Source organism: Chenopodium quinoa, unplaced genomic scaffold, assembly GCF_001683475.1.
Source record: "Chenopodium quinoa cultivar QQ74 unplaced genomic scaffold, ASM168347v1, whole genome shotgun sequence".
Classification (NCBI taxonomy): domain Eukaryota; kingdom Viridiplantae; phylum Streptophyta; class Magnoliopsida; order Caryophyllales; family Amaranthaceae; genus Chenopodium; species Chenopodium quinoa.
The window spans coordinates 2,670,669-2,690,741 of record NW_018743066.1 but is presented as its reverse complement, the minus strand read 5'-3'; the positions used below and the strand labels follow the sequence as shown (position 1 = coordinate 2,690,741).

At 36.4% G+C, this 20,073-nt stretch overlaps 1 protein-coding gene and 1 long non-coding RNA gene across 2 annotated transcripts; one reads left to right on the top strand and one right to left on the bottom strand.

Annotated features, from left to right (window-relative positions):
- Positions 1-54: 54 nt before the first annotated feature.
- LOC110731410 lies at positions 55-11,485 on the top strand. Its single transcript, XR_002513301.1, has 6 exons — positions 55-1,533; positions 9,053-9,161; positions 10,531-10,612; positions 10,717-10,806; positions 10,956-11,044; positions 11,134-11,485. It is a non-coding gene; the product is annotated as an uncharacterized LOC110731410 (long non-coding RNA).
- Positions 11,486-16,033: 4,548 nt separating this feature from the next.
- On the bottom strand, positions 16,034-18,151 carry LOC110731176 (cation/H(+) antiporter 25-like). The gene is made up of 2 exons (XM_021911006.1): positions 17,285-18,151; positions 16,034-17,197 (listed from the first exon to the last, which is right to left on the bottom strand). The coding sequence occupies exons 1-2, from the start codon at positions 18,149-18,151 to the stop codon at positions 16,034-16,036; spliced, it is 2,031 nt and encodes a 676-aa protein (XP_021766698.1).
- Between the last annotated feature and the right edge of the window lie 1,922 nt (positions 18,152-20,073).

Below are 20,073 nucleotides of genomic sequence, written 5' to 3'. Positions count from 1 at the left end.
TATTAGCATTGGATTGTGATCGATGTACACTTTTTTTTGGTAGCTGCAAAGATGCTATATTGAATTTGATAGTTGGGTGAAATTAGTATTTAGTAGGATCAATTCATTTGTTTTAATTGCAGAACAAAAAGGTTTGTAATATTTCGAATGATTATAGAGTTATTGTTAATATGTAATGATTTGGGAAGTTGATATAGTATGAAAGATGAAGGATAAGAGTATGTATATTGGTTTTTTTGCAAGTATTGGAATTTGATCAATGGGAAGAATGATATGATTTTTTCTTCTTGCTAACGATTAAGTTTATGTATCTCAATTTAATTAGTGAACGGTGAATCTAGCTGGTTGTTTGGTTCACAGTTGAGATGATGTAAATGAATCTTGCAACTTAATGTGTTTGGTTCTCTGATATTCCTAAATTTTAGAAGCACAATGATGAAAACCTTTGATGCTTATGAATTCATGTACAAGCACAACAGCTATATTAGAAGAGTTTCTAGACATAACCTTTGCATATGGTGTCAGTGATGAGTTCAGGTAATTTAATTTGGTGGTTGCTTTTAGCCTTCGAAAAAGGAATCCAAATTTTATGAAAGGCAGCTCAGGTTTGTCTTGGTCTACCCCTTGGCTTCTTATTTTGTCAACTTTGGTGCAAATTTAGTGATATAATGATGAAAATATAGGAAATCTTCAAAGGTTTTTTATAATTAAGTTGAGCTTGTTAATCCGTACATTTGAATAGTGGCCACAATGGTATCATTTCTTAAAATTAAGCTCTTTATTATTGAATACTACAACTATAAGAAAAATAAAGGATGTAGGAGTTTATTCTAGCAGTAATCTTGTCTACTTTTGATCTTTATTAATAAGTGACTCTAAGCTTCTTGGCATAAAAATATATTTACAACAGTGTGGCAAGTGTGCACAGGGCACATCAATTGTCCAGCTTATGCATTTGCCTTGTGATGCCATAGAATCTCAAAGACATCTCGGTGCTATGAAATTACTCTCTTATAGCTCAAGTGCGCTGTGATGTTTGATTATCTTGATATTTATGTTGATGTTTGATTATCTAGATATTTATGTTAGCATTACAGGGTACTTGTAACTAATAAGACCAACATCAATTCTTGCAATCTGGGATCATCTTTTGAAGAGCATAATGACTCGTGAATTGGCAATCTGGCTTGCACCTTTCTAGCTGCAGTTTTTGTTACATTATTGTCTTCACCTCTCTTATACAAATGTGTAATTTTAAATTTATGCGTTATTAAGGTTAAATTTATTCAGTATAAAAAGCTTATTCTTACTTCTATTTTTTTAGCTTTGTGATTTCAAATTTGCACGTGCCATGTCAACAAAGATTGTTGTTCTTCACTATGTCAAAGGTCGGGCTTATCTGCTGCTATGTCCCTCTTATACGCTGTAGACACCATAGCAAAAAGTTTTACCAGAATGCTGCCTCCTGTTCTATTCATTTGTGGCAAAACAACTTTCTCTTGTTACCTCCTTAATTAACACTTTTCTTCCCAGGTTAGATTGCTCTCTAATTTGTATTTTGGCAAATATATTCATGTGAGTAGTCATAAGTTTCACTTTCACCTCTTGAAATTATATGGCATTTTTCGGGAAGTTGAAGATATGTACAGATTTTCTGTTTTCATTTTGTGATTGTTCTGCTTAATTGCTGGTTTTGCTACAGAGTATTATTCATGTACTGTGTGAACTTGAGTACTTTGTTGGTAAAGTTGGAATAGAAAATATAAAAAATAAATAAATAGGTAACCGATTGCTGCAGGTTAGCTTGGCCGAAAAACTGGACTGAGTCCCCTGTGACAATTGAAACTTGAGTCTCCTGGTTAATTGATGCATTACTCTTGTTTACATGCTCTATTAATTGATGCAAGTAAAGTGTTCAAGCTATACCCTAGAATTTGGACTGGGAGTTTATTGCAATCAAATTGAGATCTTTGAAGTGGTCTTGATTTTTATTCTTTTTGTGGACTTGAAAATGGAACTTACTAAAAATCTGTAAACATTATTCTGATTTAATTTGACGTGGTGAAGAGATTTAGTGTAAATTAATATTAAGTATTGTTTAATATGTTGATTCTGACCATTTATAGTATAAATATTAAATGGTCACTACTAAGTTGAAGAGCATCCATCAAGTCTAATCAATTGTGTATATGTAACTTTGGTTTTCCGAATTCGTTAAATTTCCTAAAGTAATAAAAATGGTATTTCACAAAAAAGCTTCAAACGCCATGAAAATTGCACCAAGTATTCAAACAGATCTGATTCTCATTTCACAAAATTCTCATTTCTCAATTCAATACTTAACCGGGAGTGTGTCAAAACTCCAAGTTAAAATATGACGCCAATCTTCGAGTATTTCTCAGTGTGTAAAATTGGACCTGAGATGACGCCAATCTTCCTCTCAATTATATTGTCTATCCTCCTCCTCCCCAGTTTCCCATGCTATGTCTAATGGAAATAATATTTGGGGTTGATGAAGAATTGTTAGCTTAATCATCCTTTTTTTAATCACATTTTGAAGCAGGAACTAATTGCTTAATGTAGCAAAGACTGAATTTTTTTTTCCAAAAGCATAGGGTGTTGTTGCTTGGGTATATGCATCAAAGTGTTTTATAACATTAATCTTATGTTAGTTTGTATGTATTTGGGAGGGATTTCTATGCCCAGACTACAATGCATCATATTATTGGTGATTGTGGGATTATGTGAATTGAGGAAGACTACAATGCCCAGAATACAATTGAGGAATTGGTGATGTGGGGTTGTTATTGTTGGTGCAAGGAGATGGAGCAGCAGCAGGGTGCCAGGATTGCAGGTGGCTGCTATTCATGAGGAAGAAGGGAGTTGTGGTTGGGTGAGGTGGGGGATTCTGGCTCGTTGGTGGGGGTGTGTGGGAGTATTTGGTGGTGAGGGTTGGTTGCGATGGTTGGGAATTGGTGGAATCAGGGCTGTAGAAGGGTGGGGTGGAATAGGGACTGATTAGTGGGGTGTGGGAGTTTTGGCCTGGTAGGGTGGCAGGTTGGCAGCTGTGGTCGGGAAGGGAAGAGGGCGATTCTGGTGGTGGGATTGGGACTGGAGTGGTGCAATGGTGGTGGGGATGGAGAGAGGGGTGGGGCAGTGGTTAGGGTCGTGGAGAAGAGTACTAGAGTAGGTGTTGTGCGACAGCGGAAGCAAAGGTCGAAAACAAACAAGAAAACAATAAAGAAATTCAATGCAAACAATAAGAACAACACCAAGAATTTACGTGGTTCACTATCGATGTGATAGCTACGTCCACGGGCACCGAGATCGAATGATTTCACTATAAACTGCAAAGATTACAAAGATGATTCTTGTATTTCTCAAGAACGGCTCTCACTCTGTCTCTCTTCACCCTAATACTGATATTAGGGAGGTTTTATATTAATCCCTAAAATAAAAGATACTTGGGCAAAAAGATAACATAAAAGATAACTTTAAATCGTAAAATCCGCGTCTCCGCATTTTTCCTTCTCCGCCCGGTCAGACCGGGCAAGGTCTGCCCGATCGGGCGCGAGAAGAAAACTCCATACGAATGCTTCAACGTATCCAACCCCCACCGCCCGGTCAGACCGGGCAAGGTCTGCCCGATCGGGCGAAGGCTCGCCCGGTCGGGCGAAGGCTCGCCCGGTCGGGCGCGAGAGCAGCTTCTTCAACGAATTTGCCAGGCACCTCTTCTTCTTCCGCCCGGTCAGACCGGGCAATGTCCGCCCGATCGGGCGGACAAAGCTACGAAGTACGAGTCACCTAATATACTTATCAACAATCTCCACCTTGACGAGAACTCGTAGTCAGCAAACGACCCCATCAAGACATAGTGAAAAAACATCTCAAGCCAAACCCGATGCAGGACTCATGCATAAGCCATACATCCCGATAAGTCTTCAACCAAGACCCATCACATACTCGTCTCCAAGTATAACAACTCATAATGCTCCACCTGCATCACAAGCCCCGGGCAAGCTCCACCTTAAGGCCAACACACCTACACCAGGAGCTCCCCAACTTCGCCCCTCAGGGCCTACTACATCACGTAGTAATCAATATTTAGCAAGTCTAAGCAATGTTTAAACTTGCTAAACGGAACAGGCTTAGTGAAGAAATCAGCCGGGTTGTCAGCAGTCCCAATCTTCTTCACCTTAATCCTCTTGTCAGTACGCAAGAAATGATACCTGACATCAATGTGCTTCGTCCGATCATGGTGTACTTGATCTTTAGCTAAGCAAATCGCACTTAGACTATCACAATACACTGTAGCAAAATCCTGTGCAATACCCAGTTCACCTACTAGGCCTTTGAGCCAAATAGACTCCTTAGCTGCAGAAGTTAGAGCCATATACTCAGCTTCAGTAGTTGACAACGTAACTGATGACTGCAATGTAGACTTCCAACTAACCACAGAACCACCCAAAGTGAACACATAACCAGTCACAGACCTCCTGGTATCCACATCAGCTGCATAATCAGAATCACTGTACCCAGTGACCAAGCATTCCTTACCATTCCCGTACACAAGACCAATATCAGCTGTCCCTCTCAGGTAGCGAAAAATCCTTTTCACCCCTTGCCAGTGTTCCCTCCCAGGTCGAGCCATAAACCTGCTTACAACACTAACAGCATGCGCAATATCCGGCCTAGTACAGACCATAGCATACATCAAACAACCAACCGCGTTTGCATATGGAACTCTAGACATATAAGACAACTCCTCCTCTGATTGAGGTGACATAGACAAAGACAACTTACAACTAACAGTAGTTGGCGTACTTATAGGCTTCGATTTTTCCATCCCAAAACGAGACAAAATCTTTTCAATGTAGCTTTTCTGAGTCAAGAAAAGCTTACCTCTAGCCCGATCCCTGTAGATCTCCATACCCAAAATCTTCCTAGCTGCACCCAAGTCTTTCATGTCAAACTCCGAGTTAAGCATCTCCTTTAATCTAGCAATATCAGATTTATTCTTTGTGGCAACCAACATGTCATCAACATATAACAAAAGATAAATCATGGAACCATTATCCAGCTTACTATGATACACACAGCAATCATATGAATTCCTGTCAAAACCTTGTGAAACCATAAAAGAATCAAACCTTTTGTACCACTGTCGGGGGGATTGCTTAAGTCCATACAATGACTTTAGCAATCTGCAGGCATAGTGTTCCTTTCCAGGAACTTCGAATCCTTCGGGCTGCTTCATCAGAATCTCCTCCTCCAAATCGCCATGAAGGAAAGCCGTTTTAACATCCAACTGCTCCAGCTCAAGATCAAAATGTGCTACAATTGACAATAACACACGGATAGAAGTATGTCGAACCACAGGTGAGAATATCTCAACAAAATCAACCCCTTCTACCTGACTGAACCCCTTAGCAACTAGCCTAGCCTTAAAACGTATTTGCTCAGTTTCCGACAACCCTTCTTTCTTCTTGTAAATCCATTTACAACCCACAAGCTTCCTCCCTTCCGGTACCTTTACCAGTTCCCACACTCTGTTCTTGTAAAGGGACTGCATCTCTTCAACCATTGCGGCAAGCCATTGCGCAGACTCACTACAACTAATTGCTTGTTTATATGTGGCAGGTTCAAATGACTCTACATCATCAGCTACACTCAATGCATAACCTGTCATCGCATCAACACAGCAATTTCTTCCCTCCATCTCTTCAATCAATCTAACAGGCTTCTTGATAACTCGTTTAGGCATCTCAAGAATGGTGTCAGGTTGACTAGATGACCCCTGATTAGATTGCTCCACCTCATCCCCAGAGTTAGAATGAGTAGGAGTAATCTCAGGTTCAGGAGTACCCGGCACTGGAACATCAGCATCATCATCAATATATTGTACCCGAGGTAAATCAGCAATGGTAGACTGATGTACCTCAAGTACCCCATCTGTCTGTAATAAATTGTCTCCTTCCCTTCTCAAATCTGAAATCTCTGCATTTTTAATTGAATACATGGTGTTTTCATCGAAAGTAACATCCCTACTAAGAATGACCCGACCCTCCGAAGGTGAAAAAATTCTAAACCCCTTCACACCATCCCGTACCCAACAAAACACCCCTTCTTGGCTCGTGGATCCAGCTTACCCTCAATAACATGATAATAAGCAACACAACCAAAAATCTTCAAATTCGAAAAATTAGGCAACTTACCACTCCAGATCTCAAACGGAATTTTGGAATCAATTCCAGAATGAGGACCCCTATTAATGACATAACAAGCTGTTAACACAGCTTCACTCCAGTACCTCCTCCCAAGCCCTGCATTAGAGAGCATGCATCGGACTCTCTCTAGCAGTGTCTGATTAACCCGTTCTGCTACACCGTTCTGCTGTGGTGTCTTCCTGACAGTATGATGCCGACCTATACCCTCATCTGCACAGAACTGATTAAACTCGTCTTTGCAAAACTCTAGCCCATTGTCCGTTCGTAGCTTCTTGATCTTCCTTCCTTGTCGATTTTCCACCAAAGCTTTCCATTGCTTGAAAACTTTGAAGGCCTCATCCTTTGACTTAAGCAACCTAAGCCATGTGTATCGGGACTTGTCATCAACAAATGACACAAAATAGTGGTAACCTCCCATACCTTCAACTCTAGATGGACCCCAGCAATCTGAATGGATGTAATCGAGCACTGCATCAGTAATGTGAGCACCCTTGCTGAACTTTGACCTGTGTTTCTTACCAAACACACAATGCTCACAAAATTCAAGGTTGGCAACCTTGACCCCGGATAGAAGACCCCTCTTGGACAATAGCTGCATCCCCTTCTCCCCCATATGACCAAGCCTCATGTGCCAAATCTTAGTCATCTCCTGGTGAGATACAGATGCGCAAACCGCAGAACTAGGCAGTGTAACACCCTCAAAAACATAGAGGGTGTTCCTTTTGATACCCTTAAGTACCAACTCCGAACCTCTGAAAATACACAACTCCCCATCTGAAAACACACCATTGTACCCCAAGTCATCCAGGGTACCCAATGAAATCAGATTCTTTCCTAAAGCAGGAACATGCCGTACATTAGTCAAAGTTAACCTCCGCCCATCAACAGTCCTCAACCTCATGGAACCAATACCTGTGACCTTACATGGAGCATTGTTACCGACTATAACCATGCCCCCATTGCGAGGTTCATATGTATCAAACCAATCTCGACGTGGACACATATGGAACGAACACCCTGAATCTAGAACCCAGTTATCAGATAAATCATCAGACCTAGCAGAACTGACTAATGCTAAATCTTCCTCTGAATTATAGCTCTCATTCGGTTTCTCTTCAACTACAGCAGCCTGGGACTTGTTTTTCCTCACCGGACAATTATTCCTAAAGTGACCCGGTTCTTTACAGTAATAACATGTTTTAGTAGTAGTTTTACTAGATCCATCCTTGCCGTTTCCAGCACCCGACCCAGCATTGTTCCCCTTGTTAAACCCCTTATTCTTTTTAGACTTTCCGGACTTAACAAACAACCCACTACCATTATCCCCATTATCACTCGTAGCTTTCATTCTGAGTTCCCTAGTATGAAGTGCTGCCTTCACTTCTTCTAAGGTTATAGAATCCTTACCAACAACAAAAGACTCTACAAAATTCTCAAAGCTAGACGGTAGAGATACAAGTAAAATCAACGCAGCATCCTCATCATCAATTTTAACATCTAAATTACGTAAATCAAGCAAAATAGAGTTAAGTTTTTCTAGATGTTCCCGTAAGGAAGTACCTGACTGCATCCGGAGGCTAAACAACCGCTGTTTCAGTAATAATTTGTTGGTCAACGACTTAGTCATATACAATGACTCCAGCTTCAGCCACAATCCAGCCGTCGTTTCCTGATCAGCAACCTCCGTGATGATTTGATCATCAAGACTAAGTAATATGGTAGAGTGTGCCTTCTCTTCCATAACTTCTAACTGCGAGTCAGTCGGTCCGTCTCCTGACTCCGAAGTAGTACTCTTTGGAGCCAACGGACGCCATATCTGCTGTTGTTTTAACAGAGCCTTCATCTTAATTTGCCATAGCCCGAAACTATTTTTCCCGGTAAACTTCTCAATTCTTATTGTTGAATCTCCTGCCATTGTTATCTTCAAGAAACTCTCCAAGGATTGAACCTGAGCTCTTGATACCAATTGTTGTGCGACAGCGGAAGCAAAGGTCGAAAACAAACAAGAAAACAATAAAGAAATTCAATGCAAACAATAAGAACAACACCAAGAATTTACGTGGTTCACTATCGATGTGATAGCTACGTCCACGGGCACCGAGATCGAATGATTTCACTATAAACTGCAAAGATTACAAAGATGATTCTTGTATTTCTCAAGAACGGCTCTCACTCTGTCTCTCTTCACCCTAATACTGATATTAGGGAGGTTTTATATTAATCCCTAAAATAAAAGATACTTGGGCAAAAAGATAACATAAAAGATAACTTTAAATCGTAAAATCCGCGTCTCCGCATTTTTCCTTCTCCGCCCGGTCAGACCGGGCAAGGTCTGCCCGATCGGGCGCGAGAAGAAAACTCCATACGAATGCTTCAACGTATCCAACCCCCACCGCCCGGTCAGACCGGGCAAGGTCTGCCCGATCGGGCGAAGGCTCGCCCGGTCGGGCGAAGGCTCGCCCGGTCGGGCGCGAGAGCAGCTTCTTCAACGAATTTGCCAGGCACCTCTTCTTCTTCCGCCCGGTCAGACCGGGCAATGTCCGCCCGATCGGGCGGACAAAGCTACGAAGTACGAGTCACCTAATATACTTATCAACAGTAGGGTTGGGGACTTGGGAGTGGGCGAGTAGCTAGGCTTGAGATAGGCTGGTAACCGACTACTAATTGAGATCTCATCATCTGAATTTCTCTCCTATTTCTTTCATGTGTTTTTTTTATAAACTTTGATTTGATGTTTGATCTAAGCCTTTTAATAGCATTATTGTTGTTAATTTTTTATTTGGATTATTTGTGTTAATCAATCTCTAATTTCTAACAAGTTGTAGGGAGCAAGAAATCAAACAATTTGCAAAGGAAGTACAAAAAGATTTGCAAGGGAAGCAAAGAGAGTTTGAGGCTGACAATATATGGGGAAATGATGTGGGTGTATCTAAGGTTGGAATGAGTGTTTATTAAACCCTTAAAGTAGTACCTTATTATAGCCTACAATTTTTTGCTGATGAAATTTTGCTTATTATTGCAATTATTATATGTTGTCATTATTTTATGTTCTTTGGCTGTAATTTAAGAAGTGATATGGTCCAATGTAAACATTTTCATGGTCAACTTTCATTGCTTACAATATTGATTTGACTCATTTGAAGGTGTCTATTTAACTGCTTACAATCTTGAGTCAATAAAGTCACAAACATCAGGTCCAAAGTTCTTGAATATGACGATAAATCTCCTGAGGTCTTGTTTTTATTGAGTGTTATTGGTTAGTCATATTCATAATTGATCAAGTATCATCTGCTTTCTTTCATTCCACAGTGCTTTTTTGCATAGTTCATCTGCATTTGTAAATGATGACTGCCTTGTTTCTGCTATTGTACCAGTGGGTTTCTGTTCCTTGTCCAACTATTAATCCAAAATAAAAGATATGGCTGGATAGTGAATAGGGTAAGGTTGTGTGCATCTTAGTCACTGAAAATACTGTGAAAAGTAGGACACATCACATTTTAAAGTGAAATGGATTTAACCTTTGTGTCATTCAGAGAAACTTTAGGTTGAAACTTGAGGTTCTTTTGTGTTGCATTTATCTTGGTGGGATAATGAGTTTGATCATTTGATTGTGTTATTTTTATTTTGAGCTTGAAACTTGAGGTTCTTTAAATTGACTTTCTTTTTAATAGTATGGTGATAGATTGAGTGTGTGTGAATTCTTACAGAAACTAAACTTCAGTAGGTCCTTTGAGTGAGGATTTACAAGTTTAAAATATGATAGATTTGGAAGATTGTATTGGACAGTGTCGTATAATTTTGTTTTGTGTGGCATTTAATCACAGAATATGGACTAATATTAAGGCTGTGAAATTGTAATGATGATTTTGGGATTCTGTTATGGGTTGTGTCATAATTTTGTTTTGTTTTGGCTTTCATATGCATTGGTGTTTTGGACCTTAATGAATTGCAATTAATGAAAATTTAGAAGCTTAAGATCAATTTCAATTGTATTCTTTGCATTGAGAACTGTCTTTTCTGATGTCATTTGTTCTTATCGGAATTAATAATAATTATAATTGACCGTTAAAAATGTTTTAAAATATATTATTTTCAAAATTTGTGAGTAAGATTATGAGAAGAAGAATAACGAGACGATTTTGGTTTTCGATCTTGGTGGTAATTTTAATGTTTCGGGTGAGTTCTTCATAAAGAAAAACTCCAATTGTGAGAAATTCCATGTATGCCTTCTGCAATAGTTTACATTTTGATGCATTACATCAGATTTCTTACATTGCAACGAAACTCTTTCTGCCTTTTGCAGTTCTTGAGGTTGGAGAAAAAGTTTTCAAGGTGTTATCTACATCAGGAGACAAACTCATTTGGGTGGTGATGACTCCGATAAGGTAGGAAACAAGGAATCGGCGTGCCTAATTCTGTGTTAGCTTGAATCGGTTCTTTAATTTTATGCAGTGAAATGATATAGTTGTTTGTAATTGCTACTACACAGAATGGTAGATTGGCTAGCAGAAACTTTCAAGAAGAATGAGGATATTGATCTTCGGAATGACAAACAAGCTCTTCAGCTGAGAAGGCAAAGGTTGAGCTTTTGTCGTTAACTCATATTAGCATTAACCATGTATATGTGTATAATTCCTCAAAAAAAAAATAAAAAAAAAATTGTTTGTGCCTTCAGACATCATTTTGGATTTTACGAGTACTAAAATTGTCAATGGTGTGTTTTGACAGCTTGCCTTTCAATACTGCAACACAAGATGGCCCAAAACACCCCTCACGAGAGCAAAGTTCGAAGAGTTATGTTCAGACTTCTTTGGCTGGTATAATGTACATAAAACTGTTGTAGTTATTTGCTCAAATTGTGTCACTTTGGAATTGTTTTACTGACAGGTTGCTTTAAATTCTGCAGATTAAAGACACCGGTTGAAACTGCTTTAAACTGCTTTGAAGTGTACCCAGATTATACTGTAAGGAATCAGCTATTGTAAAATCTCCACCTTAAAAAACCATGAAATACAATAATTACAAAATTAAGTAGTGTAGAATATGTATTAATGGATGATGAACTCAAACATAAAACTTGTATTATCATCTTACTACATTCGATGGGTACGGAATGATGATAATTCTTAGATCTCTTTTTCAGAAAACAGTAGGTTATTGCAATTACTTTCAATGGTATTGCAACTAATATTGCAACAATAATTATCATCATCTTGTTTGATGATTTCTTCTTTTTTCCTGCATCAAATTTAATTCCACTATTAGAATTATCGAAGAATTAATTTAACCAAAAGTTTTAGTGTTTGAAATTTGCATACATACATAGTGTACTTCTAGTGTTAAATTATACACTTGTATGTAGCAAAATTATGAAACTCCTTCAATGTTAGGATAAGAGTAATGTCTTACACGTTTCCATGAGAAGTGCTAATTTATATATACCTTGAAATAAATTAATGTGAGACGGTATATATACACATAACAAATACGTGGCAATGGCCAATTGGTTGCTTTAATTTTAAAATCAGTAATTTAGTACTCCCTCCGTCCCTAAATTACATTTCTATTTCTAGCATTTATTCCTCACATAATAGAGGAAAACAGGAATGTAATTTAGGGACGGAGAGAAACCAACTAAGCACATTTTTGGATCAATATCGAATAATTTAAGTTTTAGTTGGTATCAAATATTTTTGTATAAAATAAGTATTAAAGGGAATATTATATACTACCTTCGATTCATATTATTTGCAACGATTTGACATAAAATAGAGAGAGAAAAAAGTTCTAATCGTTGCAAAATTATAAAACGGAGGTAGGTCCTGTTCACTTCAGCTTAATTTCAGTTCAGTTCACTTCAACTCCAATCAGTTTATTTCAGTTCAGCTCCTAATTTTCTTCTTTCATAAAATATTCATTTCATCCATATTCAGTTAAGTTCCAATCATTTCACTTCAATTCAATTCAGCTTAGTTAGTTTACTAACCTATACGATACGGCGACAAGCAGTACGATGACACGAAGATATATTTGTGTTATTGTTGGTCCGCGTATAAAAATGATTAACATAAAGTATATTCTCCGTAATGTTTGCTTTGCGACTTGGGATCAACGAAGTGGGGCCCATCATGGACTTTTATTTGGCATCATCCAGTCAACGTTGCTCTTCATCTGACTTTTACAGTATAAAAATGATGTATGTAGATAATTAACGGTTAACAATTAAAATATTTATTAAACTTAGTGTTTCTTGTAGCTCATATTTCTTCTTCCAATCAAATATGCTCTTCATATCCTTAAGAACATCACATTTTTATTTGTGTCAATTAGAATAGATATTTGGGAAATATTTAAGGCGGATATTTTTTTTTTTAGTTTTTCTTTTTCTTTCCCAATGTTTGTAATTAGGGATTTGCTTGTAATTTTATATAGTTTATAGCTACTAGCTAGAATATGCAATTAGCTTGGCCAAACAAATAAGCCTTGCTAAGCTAATCTGCTTGAAAAATTTGCCAAAAAAAAAATACTAAAAGTAAATTAGTAATTAAGATGAAAACAATCAAATAATTAATAATTTAAATAGTAAGCTAATAGCTAATCTTTAGGGCCCAAACTAGTTAGAAAGATGATTAATTTAAAAACTTACGTGACATGTCAAGCTAGTTTGACAATTAGCTTGTCATTGATGTTACTTAGTATCCATATTTTGACCAAAGATAAGGTTGCACAAAGAAACAATGTGTTGACCATATACCATACTAACTGCCAACAACACATAACAAATTAATTGCTGTTGCGCGCTAGTCCAACAAACCTTGACCCCTCTAATTCAGCAAAGGCCCAAATTATTAAACAATTTCGTACGAGAACACCACAATAACCGCTTGAAGAAGATTTGTCAAATTGACTATCCCACTGTTGAAATAAAAATTAAAAATATGACTCCGATTTTTTTTATTTATTTAATATTTTTTGTATTTTACCACAATAAGATTTAAACGAAAAAAACAAGAAGGATTAGAACGACCGAGGGAATGTTGATGTGAAAACAAAGATTTAAAAGACGGCCAATGTAATATAGAAAATTTTTTTACACTATTTTTAATTTTTTATACTCCAAATTAATTTTCACGCTTATATTTTTGAAAATGCTCAGCAATAACCAATCTCGTTCCTGATGTTTATGTGCTCTAAACATAATGTAAGATAAAAGCCTTTACACATAAATATATTTTTTATACACAATAAAGATAAAATAACTTATATTATTTAAATAATGCAAGTAAATCTTAAATCTCATAACACAATAGTAACTTTTCATGATAAAAAAAAAAAAAAAAAGTACAGTAGTGCTACCTTTGTACAATCGGCCACGCACTAAAGGGAAAGATGTCAAATATCAAGTCATTAACGCCGTATAATACATCAGAAACAACAAATAAAAAAAAGATGGGAGTAATTTAGTGATAGATGAATTATTTTTGCACCGATCTAATTTGTTAATTACCTTAATGATTGCCATGATATTAATTTACCAAATTTAAAGTGTTTGAAATTGGGTATTTAAAGAAGATGCTAAGCGGTGTTATTGGAAAAATTGTATTTTGGGAAGTTGTTGAGCATGGAAACCGGAGAAGCTAAGGAGGTGAAGAATTAAAATGTTGTAATTCCACTTACTCGTAACGACACTAGCCAATTAACTACCCGTTTTGTATGTGGCTGACCATACTATTTGACCACTTATAAAAGAATAAAGTAATCGCTATAACACTGACCTAGTAATCCTGTAACACTAACCGAGTAACTACTCTTATAGCACTGACGAAATAACCTCTTTAACGTTGACCAAGTAACCCCTATTATACTAATGAAATAATCCGTATATGGATGACCTTACCGTGTGGCCAACCACATATAAGACTTTGTGACCAATTAATGATAGGAAGTATAAATTACTCAAAATGCAACATAATTAAAAATTATTCTGTGAAAAAAATGACATAAATTAACTCACCACTCACCAGTCTCAGCAAATGGCGGCGCCGAGTTATTATGAACCGAAGAAGCCGAGTAATTAACTGCACCATTGTAAAATGGATAGATTTCGTACCGAACGTTACAACTAGGTTGTAACACCCTTGAACCTTGCATGACCGAGAGTTGCGTAATCGCACGTGTCAAGCATTGACTGCATTCATTGGGAGTCAAATCCGGTGTACACTGTTCTAACGCATACAATGCAATTGACCTAGTGAAATTCACCGCTTTCGCAGTGAACTTAATCCCTGACCGATTATTAGCGGTCTCAACCGCTGTTTCATCCATTGTTTTTTTTCATAAAATCTCCGAACCGGGTTTGTTTCCGTTTATTCTTTCGGAGTTCATCATGCTCACCTTAGGTACAATCGAAAGTTTACCAAAAATAGACACGTTGGAGTACCTTACCATACACTCGTCATACCATATTGTTGCTACCCTTGAGTTGGGGCAGTATGTATGTTGTAAGTCGGTGGTTGTTGCGGTTTTCACGCAGTCTCTGCACGCGGTGACGTTTTGGTCACCGCCGCAGAGAAAGAGGCCGTAGACCACATCGGTTGTGCCTTTGCCGGCTGATGTTGTGTAGAAGCCGGTGGGGTCGGTGGCGACGTTGGAGGCGAGAGAGTGGAGGAGGGTGTTGAGGTTAGTTGCATAATTGGTGTTGGGAGCGAAGGTGGTGTTTGGGCAAAAGTTATACAAATATAATGGAAGGGAAGTTGATTTAGGAATTATGAAGAGAAGATAGATTGATAAGATCATACAGAGTGTCATCTTATTTTTTTAGAAAAGGTGGCATCATAGTTATGTGCTCACGTTCAAAATCCATCAATTTGGTCCAATTACTATCTATATATATACACATGATACGGGTAATAAGTTTAGAGTGTACAACGTTAATTTACACCAAAAGAATAAATGTACATGAGTAAAAAAACATATCTTTGCAAGTTTGTGAAGCATGTGACATTACAGTTTACACGTATTTATTATTATTATTATTATTATTATTATTATTATTATTATTATTATTTTTGTTAAATCATGGTGTGGCCTAAGTAATAAAAAAAAAAAAAACAATCTTGTCTTTCGATTATTCCAAAACAATCCCACTGCTAATAGGGATTGATCTTCTTTCAATAATAATCCCTTTGAAAAATTGTCTGAAAATTCCGACAACTTTTAAAACTATCGGAAACTATGTACTTTATGACGGTTTTACTAGGCCATCAGAAGCTATTCAACAAAAATAGCGTGTTTTTTTTTTGTAGTGGTACCGAGGTATTATGGTTTGTTTACATTTATTGAACTGATTGAAGCTAAACTGAACTGATCTGATTGGAGCTGAATTGAACTTAAATGAACTGAATAGAAATGAATGAATATTTTATAAGAGAAGGAACTTAGTAGCTGAAGTGAAATTAAGCTGAAGTGAACAAACCCTTATTCTTAGGGATATTTATTCTTTATATAGAAACTAGCTTTTGTTCAATTGTTATGTTCATGTTTTTAAATAGGCGAAGTGACACATGTAAATATATGTGATGGCTCATCTCTTCCCTATCGAGTATTCCACTCGAGCATGGGTTGGGGATGGACCTGCTGCACGCTATCTCTAATGTAATAGGAGCTGATTAGTGCGTATATTTCAATACTTGTTGATTGCCTCTCGACTTCTTATATAAAAATAAACAATGATGAAAGTAGATGTTTTTGGTTTCATCCAAATATAATGTATTTATAAAGAAACATCATAAAAAACAATTTCTAAACTAGTAACAAGCCCAAGGAACAGCATGTTGTTCTCTTAACACTTGTTGTTGCACAACTAATACACATCCTAAGGCATCAAAACTAGCCGATACTAAAAAATCACCAATTAATCCTAATTCTGGATTTTCACTCCAATCTGATAACCCATTCAAGAAAGTTGAATTAATTCCATTTTTCCTCCCTACAATCCAGAGATCTATCTTCGAAACACTAGCATTCAAAGATCGTATAGCCGAAACTGTTTCAAAACCATTACTCACAACAACTTCCTTGTAAACTACTTTTTCATTCATCTCATTTTTAACCCAAAACCAAGTTACCACTCCATCATCCATCTTCCTTTCCGGTAATATATCTCCTGCCTGTTCATTTGCCAAGAATCGAATCACAATTAACGACACATCGGGATGTTCCACCATGCGGCTAGCCAACATGAGGGCCTCACGAGCATCCGATCCACCAAGGAACAGCATGACAAATTGGCGCGGCGTGTTTTGGTTGTTAATTCGAGTCGAATGTATATCCCACGCTTTAGCCTTCTTGCATGCTAAAATTCCCACGGAACATGGTGCATCAGAAAAAGTATAAGCATTAGTATGTTGTACCCCAGGCCTAAGTATTTCAGTTAATAAATCATTTCCAGCTTCAATATATTTCTTGTGGAAGGGTAAAATGATAAAAACAGTCTTGTTCATCAAGGCCCTCTCACAGATGTCATGGTACATTGTTCGATTCGGGGTGACACAAGTAAATAAGTTCATATCAATGCAATTCTTACGGTCCTTTTCGTAGAGCTTGATTGCATTATGGACAGCCACATTGTTATGGTCCCAATACTCATTTCGTTGCTTCACGTGGTCGATGAACATTGGGGCGGCTCGCCCAAAGAGTTCGATGAAATAGATAGCAAAAATCTTAAATGGGTTACTTGTTGTTGGGTTGGTGAAGTCCAAGAGGCTAAATATGTTGGTCATGCTTTCTTGGTCGTAAATGCAGGCTAAGATTCGAAGTTTAGACTCTTGTGGTGTGTGTTGTATGGTTCTTTTCTTGTTGGTCATGTATGGCTTTGTTGGATCATAAAGGCAATTAATTATAAAACTTGATATGCTTGTTGATGTAATTGTTAAAATTACCAGTAATGAAAAAGACGGCGTTTTCACTATCTGCACATAAAATTAAATCCATAAAGCACGTAAGAAAGATTCATACCTAAGTAACAACTAAAGTAGTCAAAATTTATAGAATCATACCTTTAAGGTGAACCAGTGATGGAAAAGAAGAAATTCGGTTTGACCTCTAAGACCGAGTATTAAACTCAAAGTTAGAGAGTCTCTATATGACATATCCACAAATCTTGCCATTATAACCACTGAAACAACCTTTGTAACTATGGACATAACCGCCAACGATAGCACAGGAATTGTGGTAGACCAATACTCAGTCATTGCAAACACATCCGTTTTAAGCCCTATAGTTGCATACGCAAAGGGCATAAGAATGTGATTCACAATGACCTCAGTTTGTTGAATGATGGTTGCCCCTACAGGCGGGCGGTCGGGGATGGCTAACCCAAGCCAAAAAGTGGCAACCCCAATTGTAGCCCCAAAAAAATCAGAGATAAATGCATATACAAAAACTCCTAACAAAGTAGAAATTATATATTCTTGATCCACCGGATTACCATTTATAGTTTTCTTTTTAATCCATCGCATTACTATTGGTATTCCATTAAATGTCAAGGCACAAAGCAACGATGTTGACAAAATGTAATATAACGCGTTAATGACTCTAAATTCTCCTTGCTTCATCGCTTCAAATGCAAAAATATCAACCAACCCAATAAAATCGCTTATGATCACCATTGTAAGTGCCATACGCCCAACTTCCGATCTTAAAATTTGCATGTCTTTTAGAATGCTATAAATACTCGGGAATGTTGTGATTATAATAGATGAAGAAATAGCTCCGATAGAAGAGTATTTTCGTACCACTGAATCGTCGATGTAGGGTTTGACGCAAACATCAAACATAAACATGATTAAATGAGCAATAATCATCGCTCCATTTGAAATCACCCATTGCTTCTTTCCGGCCTTGCCAACCACAGAAAGGTCCATTTTCACCCCCGTCATAAATAAGAAAAACACAAATCCAAGAAGTCCTATATTTTCTATTACAAAGTTTGAGCCCTTTGGAATAACATTATCTGCAAAGGTTTTGCTCCGACCTAGCACTGAAGGTCCAACAATTATGCCCGCCTACATACACCAACACAAAGTTCATCACCATTTTTTTTTTCAAATAACATTCAAATGTCAAATAACAATAATTAATAATATAAACTTTGACCAATTATATCTTTAATGAACAATAATATTTTGAATGAATTTTTAAACTTAGTATTTAAAATAATATGCATATTAAGTAATCTGATTGATGTATATATTTGAGAAGAATATATTGATATGATGTATATATTTGTGAATAATATATTGATGTACATATTTGAAAAGACGGCCAAATTAAGAAAGAGTTTATGTGCATGAATTATATAAATTTAAATCAATTATTAATTTTTCATTTGCTCAATGTTTATGTGCATAATTTTTTACCATAATTTATTTTTTAAGGACTTTTTGTGAAAAACTACCTTATATCTATAAATTTTTATGAAAAACTACCTTATAAAAAAATTGTTGTAAGAAACTACCTTATGAAAACTAAATGTTGTAAGTTGCTACCATGTGCTTAATTTAACAATGAAAGGGAAGAGGAATTAGGGGTTATATAAGGGGGCTATGGAGAAATTGGGTGGAAAAAGGAAAAAAAAAATGATTGAAAATGGGTCATTAAACGTCTTTTTTTCAATGCATATAATTCGGCAAAAAGTAGCTTATTACAATATTAATTGTTTTATAAGGTAGTTTCTTACAACATCTATTCTTTAAAAGGTAGTTTCTTACAACATTTTTTTAATAAGGTAGTTTTTCACAAAAAATGACTTGTATAAGGTAGTTTTTCACAAAAGTCCTTTTTTTAACGTTTGATTTGCATTTCCATTTAAGAATATATGAAGCACCAATTAAATCTCTTCCACGTTTCACAAAAAAAAAAAAATTAAAAAAAAAAAATAAAAAAAAAAAATAAATCTCTTTTATGTATACATTTGTTACAACCTTAAATAAAAAAGACTTACCTCTTTAAATTTTAAAAAATAAGATAAAACATAAACTTACTAGAATATCACAGATGACTTTAGGCTGTTTTAGAGGTTTTAATAGAACGCGCAAAATATGGCTAATAAGAAGAACCATAGACATTTCTAAGAGTACATTGGAGAAGGAGAACTCCTTATTGTGATTGCCATGAAATATTGAGAAGGCATTACTTCCAACATTTCTTTGACAGTATATCTCAACAACTTCTTTATGATGATATATCACACTAGAGCCATTTATCACAAGATTTGGGTCCATAATAACAACTTAACTTCTTGTTAATTGTTTAGGAGATACAAAACACTTTATTTTAATTGTCCTTTAATGGATAGGACAATTCACATTTGTACTGCAACATCTTGCTAGCTTGATGAGGCTTATCACCAGGACCATTAAAATGAATATAATATTGCATGTCACAAATTTACAATCATGAATACTATGACCATAAATTTGGAGCTTAGGCGGAAAAACAAAAACAAACCAAAAAAAAAATAAAAAAAAAAAATAATGAACAATTATTTTGGTGATGGTATTTATTTGCTTTCCCCCTCTTTCTTTAGTTTTTGATTCAAAAGAACTCGTTTAATTATTTATTTTCTCCTAAATCAGAAAGAAGAAAGAGGGGTTTGATAAAATCTATGAATGATCTTTTATTTTTTGTTGTTGTTGGGATGACAAGTAACAAGCACAATACTTTACTATTATTAGAGCAATTTATCACAAGATTTGGGTCCATAATAACAACTTAACTTCTTGTTAGTTGTTGGAATGCTAAGTATCACATTTATAGGTGTGCTTTTAATCAAACTAGGAGATAT

Excerpts from the sequence above, each read along its gene's own strand:
- LOC110731176 (XM_021911006.1), bottom strand. The coding sequence starts at position 18,151 with ATGGACCTTTCTGTGGTTGGCAAGGCCGGAAAGAAGCAATGGGTGATT. Across the intron at positions 17,198-17,284 it reads ATCACTGGTTCACCTTAAAG|ATAGTGAAAACGCCGTCTTT; the intron begins GTATGATTCTAT and ends TTTTATGTGCAG.